Here is a 6,042-nt window from a genome sequence, read left to right on the forward strand (position 1 = left end):
AGAGTGCCCACTACCATTCGTTGACAACAACAAACACCTCTCAAAACTTTACTTTTGTGCTCTCTATATGATTTCAAAACTTGAAAAGCTCTAGCACATGATTTAATCCCTGCTTCCCTCTGCGAAGGGCCTTTCTTTTACTTTATGTTGAGTCAGTTTACGTACTTCCTTCTATCTTAGAAGCAAACACTTGTGTCAACTGTGTGCATTGATTCTTACATGCTTGCTTATTGCACTCATCATATTACTTTGTGTTGAAAATTATCCATGAGATATACATGTTGAAAGTTGAAAGCACTGCTGAAACTTAAATCTTCCTTTGTGTTGCTTCAAAACCTTCTATTAAGAATCTATTGCTTTATGAGTTAACTCTTATGCAAGACTTTTTGATGCTTGTCTTGAATGTACTATTCATGAAAAGTCTTTGCTATATGATTCAGTTGTTTAGTCATTATCTATTTGTTAACAAACTATAGACCATTGCTTTGATTCACTTCATTCATCTCATATGCTTTACAATAGTATTGATCAAGATTATGATGGTAGCATGTCACTTCAGAAATTATTATTTTTATCGTTTACCTACTCGAGGGCGAGTATGAACTAAGCTTGGGGATGCTTGATACGTCTCCAACGTATCTATAATTTCTTATGTTCCATGCTAGTTTTATGACAATACCTACATGTTTTATTCATACTTTATATCATTTTGATGCATATTCCGGTACTAACCTATTAACAAGATGCCCAAGCGCCAGTTCCTGTTTTCTGCTATTTTTGGTTCCAGAAATCCTACACAGGAAATATTCTCGGAATTGGACGAAACAAAAGCCCACGGCCCTATTTTCCATGGAGCGTTCCAGAACATAGAAGAAGAGTCGGAGGCGGCCAGCAGGGGGGCCACCCCATAGGGCGGCGCGGCCGGGCCCCCGGCGCGCCCGTGTATGGGGAGCCCACCCCTGGCTCCCCGACGCTGCCTCTTCGCCTATATATTCCTTCGTATCGGAAAACCCTAGTACCGAGAGCCAAAATACGAGAAAAGTTCCAGAGACGCCGCCGCCATCAACCCCATCTCGGGGGTTCTGAAGATCACCTCCGGCACCCTGCCGGAGAGGGAATCATCACCGGAGGGCTCTAAATCACCATGCCCGCCTCCGGACTGATGCGTGAGTAGTTCATCCTTGGACTATGGGTCCATAGCAGTAGCTAGATGGTTGTCTTCTCCTATTGTGCCATCATGTTTAGATCTTGTGAGCTGCCTATCATGATCAAGATCATCTATTTGTAATGCTACATGTTGTGTTTGTTAGGATCCGATGAATATGGAATACTATGTCAAGTTGATTATCGATCTATCATATATGTGTTGTTTATGATCTTGCATGCTCTCCGTTGCTAGTAGAGGCTCGGCCAAGTTGACACTTGTAACTCCAAGAGGGGGTATTTATGCTAGATAGTGGGTTCATGCCTCCATTGAATCCGGGACGGTGACGGAAAGTTCTAAGGTTGTGGATGTGCTTGTTGCCACTAGGGATAAAACATCAATGCTTTGTCTAAGGATATTTGTATTGTTTACATTACGCACAGTACTTAATGCAATTGTCTGTTGTTTGCAACTTAATACTGGAAGGGGTGCGGATGCTAACTCGAAAGTGGACTTTTTAGGCATAGATGCATGCTGGATGGCGGTCTATGTTCTTTGTGGTAATGCCCTAAGTAAATCTCATAGTAGTCATCATGATATGTATGTGCATTGATATGCCCTCTCTATTTGTCAATTGCCCAACTGTAATTTGTTCACCCAACATGTTATTTATCATTGGAGAGACACCACTAGTGAACTGTGGACCCCGGTCCATTCTTTTACATCTGAAATACAACCTACTGCAATCATTGTTCTCTGTTGTTCTTTGCAAGCAAACATCATCTTCCACACCATACGTTTAATTCTTTGTTTTCAGCAAGCCGGTGAGATTGATAACCTCACTGTTAAGTTGGGGCAAAGTATCTTGATTGTGTTGTGCAGGTTCCACGTTGGCGCCGGAATCCCTGGTGTTGCGCCGCACTACACTCATTCACCAACAACCTTCACGTGGCCTTCATCTCCTACTGGTTCGATAACCTTGGTTTCTTACTGAGGGAAAAATCGCTGCTGTACGCATCATACCTTCCTCTTGGGGTTCCTAACGGACGTGTGCTTTACCGTCACAAGCAAGCATTTATATATGAACAAGGCTAAAGGATAGGCCCCGGTCTAAGGATAGGGGTAACATTTTATTCTCGACAGCATATGGTTTTGCACATGCAGGGTCGTGTGTGATGTCTTAAGATAGGGCTAACGTTTTGTTCTCATAGCATATGATTTTGTACAAGCAGGCCGTGTGTGATGACTTAGGATAGGGCTAACATTTGTACTCGATAGCATACGGGTTGCACATGTAGGTCTGTGTGTGATGTATTACTATAGGGCTAACGTTTTGGTCTCTATAGCATACGGTTTTGTCCAATCAAGATGTGTGATGTCTTAGGATAGTGCTAACGTTTTGAAACTAGTCGTTGTGATGGTCGTTGTACATGGTAGCCAATGAGCTTATCTTTGTGGTATATATTTCTTCCCAAATACATACCATTCACACTGATGTACCTTCCCAATTCAACCCACCAATTCTAATCCAATCCACACCATGGATGAAGTCAAGCGGACACTATGTTGGCTAACATTCTACAGCGTTCCTTTGCACTCCTAGGATGATGCGGTGGACGATCAGGCCGAACAACCAATGTTATAGCTAGATTTGTGGCATAGTTTGTGATAATGTGCCCATATTGTGCACACATGTGCATCTTGCGATGGTGAATAATGTTGCAGGAGGAAGATTTTGTAGATACATCCATTTTTGAGCAATTATTTTGAACTGGTGTGTTGAGTTGTTTCTACACTTTCTTTTTTTGATATATGTAAACATGTCAAACAAAGACCTGTGCAGTAGATATGTTTCTCCCCGGGCCATGCACAATCCGTAAAGATATAAAAATGAAACTATGTTTATCAATAAACATGTTGCACTCATATATATTAAAAATTTCGAAGAAGCTTATGTGACTTTGTTCCTATAACTCAAAATTTGAAGTGCTAATTTTGTTTCTAAGGCTTCGACAATGCCAAAAGATATCCAATCCTTGGAATATGGTAGTAGCAATATTTATGCTGAACAGCCCACGGCTGACGCCTACACATGAATGGGATAACCCTAACCCTATCATGCCATCGCCGGCCACAAGACGATTCACGAGTGTCTTGTGTAAAATTGGGAGGTTTTGCTTTTCTTAAATTTGAGGTGTCTTGGTGAAAATGCAGCGCAAAATCGATAATATGGAGCATAATAATCATTTGAAATCCCATGATGGCACTACACGTCAAAAAGGGAACAAAACATGGCTACATTGTTCTCGTATCATTGCACTCTTAAGTGCACGCAGCATGCACACCTATATCGATCGGCTGCATCCGCGCATAAACCCCTTCCCATTACTACATTCCCTGGCATAAACCCATACCCCGTATACTAGCATAATTAGCCACTCTGCCAACCGAATAACACTGTGCAATACCAGATATGCTAACTAATGTCTATCATTTTATTAATTCGTTCATTTGCTTTTGGTGACCACAATCGATCGTATCATATCATGCATGCATGGCTGATCATACTACAATCTCACTGATAGCTTGGCCTAGGAGCCGTTGGGAAAGGGAGGCGGAATTCATTAGCCAGGGACGTGCGTGCCCCGCTATACGCATATATAGCCGTCCTTGTGCATTGCAGTCTACATTGCACCACGTCCGCCTGCTTGCATGCATATGTCTAGTACTGTACTACCGCTCTGCGCCATGGAGATGGATTGGTTCTTCGTCTTGCAGTTTTTCATGTCGTCTCTCTGCCTCCTTGGGATCATCCTGCACCGCTACCGCGCCCTGCAGAAAACCAACAAGACAAAGCAACGACGCCGTCGTCCCTTGGGGCTAACCCAGTGGCCGATCATCGGCGTAGTCCCGGCCATCGTGTCCAACATCCACCGGATCTTCGACGGCGTCACCGGCCTGCTGGCCCTCTCCGACCTCAACTACCAGTGCCGCTTCTGGTTTGCCGGCTTCCGCTACTTCATCACCTGCGACCCGGCCAACGTCCGCCACATCTTCACCTCCAACTTCGAGAACTACCCCAAGGGCGACGCGTTCGCGCAGATGTTCGACATCCTCGGTGGCGGCATCTTCAACTCCGACGGCGAGCGGTGGCGCCGCCAGCGCACCAAGGCCCAGATGCTCATGACCACCCCGCGGTACCGCGCCTTTGTGGAGCGATCCAGCCTCGAAAAGGCGGAGAAGAGCGTGCTCCCGTTCCTGGCACACGTCGCCGACACCGCCGGCGCCAGCTGCGACCTGCAGGACGTCTTCATGAGGTGGTCCTTCGACACGACGTCCAACCTGGTCTACGGCGTCGACCCAGGCTGCCTGGCCATCGGCCTCCCTGTGGTGCCATTCGCGCGGGCCATGGACGACGCGCTGCGCACCGTCTTCCTCCGGCACATCATCCCGATGACGTGCTGGAAGGTGATGCGGTGGCTGGACATCGGGCACGAGAGGAAGAACGCCGCCGCGCAGCGCACGACCGACAGCTTCGTCGCGGCCACGATCGCCAGCCGCCGGGCCGCGTACAAGAAGCAAGGCGCCGACAAGTCGGCGGCTGACCTGCTCTCCTCCTTCATCTGCGACGAGGAGGTAGCGGACGACCCTGACGCCGACGCGTACATCCGGGACATGACGCTGAACCTCCTGGTCGCCGGACGCGACGCCACCAGCTCCGCCCTGTCCTGGTTCTTCTACCTCCTCGCCACCAACCCGCGCGTGGAGCAGAAGCTCCTGGAGGAGCTGGCGCCCATCGCCTCCCGCAAGAAGCCTATCGCCGGTTCCATGGTGGCCTTCGAAGCCGGCGAGCTGAAGAACCTGCTGTACCTGCACGCGGCGGTGTGCGAATGCCTGCGTCTCTACCCGTCGCTGCCGATGGAGCACAAGGCGGTTGTGGCCCGCGACGTGCTGCCGAGCGGGCACGAGGTGAGGCCCGGAGACAAGATCCTAGTGTTCAACTACTCCATGGGGAGGATGAAGCGGGTGTGGGGCCCCGACTGCCGCGAGTTCAGGCCGGAGCGGTGGATCTCCGACGACGGGAAGCTGAGGTACGTGCCGTCCAACAAGTTCGTCGCCTTCAACTCCGGGCCAAGGACTTGCCTAGGGAAGGAGATGGTGCTGGTGCAGATGAAGGTGACGGTGGCGGCCGTGGCATGGAACTTCGCCGTGGAGGTGGTGCCGGGCCACGTCGTGGAGCCCAAGCTGTCCATTCTACTCCACATGAAAAACGGGCTCCTCGTCAGGGTGAAGAGAAGATCGGAGGCGATGATGAGCAAGCAGCAGTGATTTATTACTTGTACGTACTGATGTGAGTGTCATTCCTTCATTTTATACGTACGCCATGTATGTTATGTTGTGTGTGTGGTTTTAGTACTTTGTTGGAGAGAGTGGGTACGTAAACAAGTGTAAATCATGTTGTATACATATGGGTCTGCATTAATTGTATCAAATATTGATTAATTGGAAGATAAATTTGTTTAGATTTTGCTCCAATGCATCTTTGTATATGTTGTGTCTGTAATTTGGGTTGTAGTCATCGCTAGGTGGTCTATGGACCTATTTATAATGTTTATTAGTTTGTGGGTTTGTGTATACTGCTATAGCCAGATTAGTTCGACAGAATTTTCGTAAAAAGAAACTTAGACCTAGTTTTTTGCGCACACACATTTCTTGGGAAGATATATTGATGGATTCGCGCAGGAGCCCTATCGGCGCGGCGAGATAAAGAAGTTACCAGCCTAATTCCAACAACTTTCACATCATTTTTCCTCAAAAAAAAAACTTTCACATAATTGGTTTTTCTGGAAAATACATCCACCATTGCATCTAGGTCGCACGGCTGAGGTGGCGTCACG

General features: G+C 47.5%; 1 protein-coding gene across 1 annotated transcript; it reads left to right on the forward strand.

Annotated features, from left to right (window-relative positions):
• The first annotated feature begins 3,892 nt into the window (after nt 1-3,892).
• On the forward strand, nt 3,893-5,473 carry LOC124694599 (cytochrome P450 86B1-like). Its single transcript, XM_047227566.1, has one exon. It carries the CDS (start codon nt 3,893-3,895, stop codon nt 5,471-5,473), a length of 1,581 nt encoding a protein of 526 aa, XP_047083522.1.
• Nucleotides 5,474-6,042: the final 569 nt, after the last annotated feature.

This window comes from Lolium rigidum, chromosome 3 (genome assembly GCF_022539505.1).
Source record: "Lolium rigidum isolate FL_2022 chromosome 3, APGP_CSIRO_Lrig_0.1, whole genome shotgun sequence".
In the NCBI taxonomy this organism is placed as follows: domain Eukaryota; kingdom Viridiplantae; phylum Streptophyta; class Magnoliopsida; order Poales; family Poaceae; genus Lolium; species Lolium rigidum.

Excerpts from the sequence above, each read along its gene's own strand:
- LOC124694599 (XM_047227566.1), top strand. The coding sequence starts at position 3,893 with ATGGAGATGGATTGGTTCTTCGTCTTGCAGTTTTTCATGTCGTCTCTC.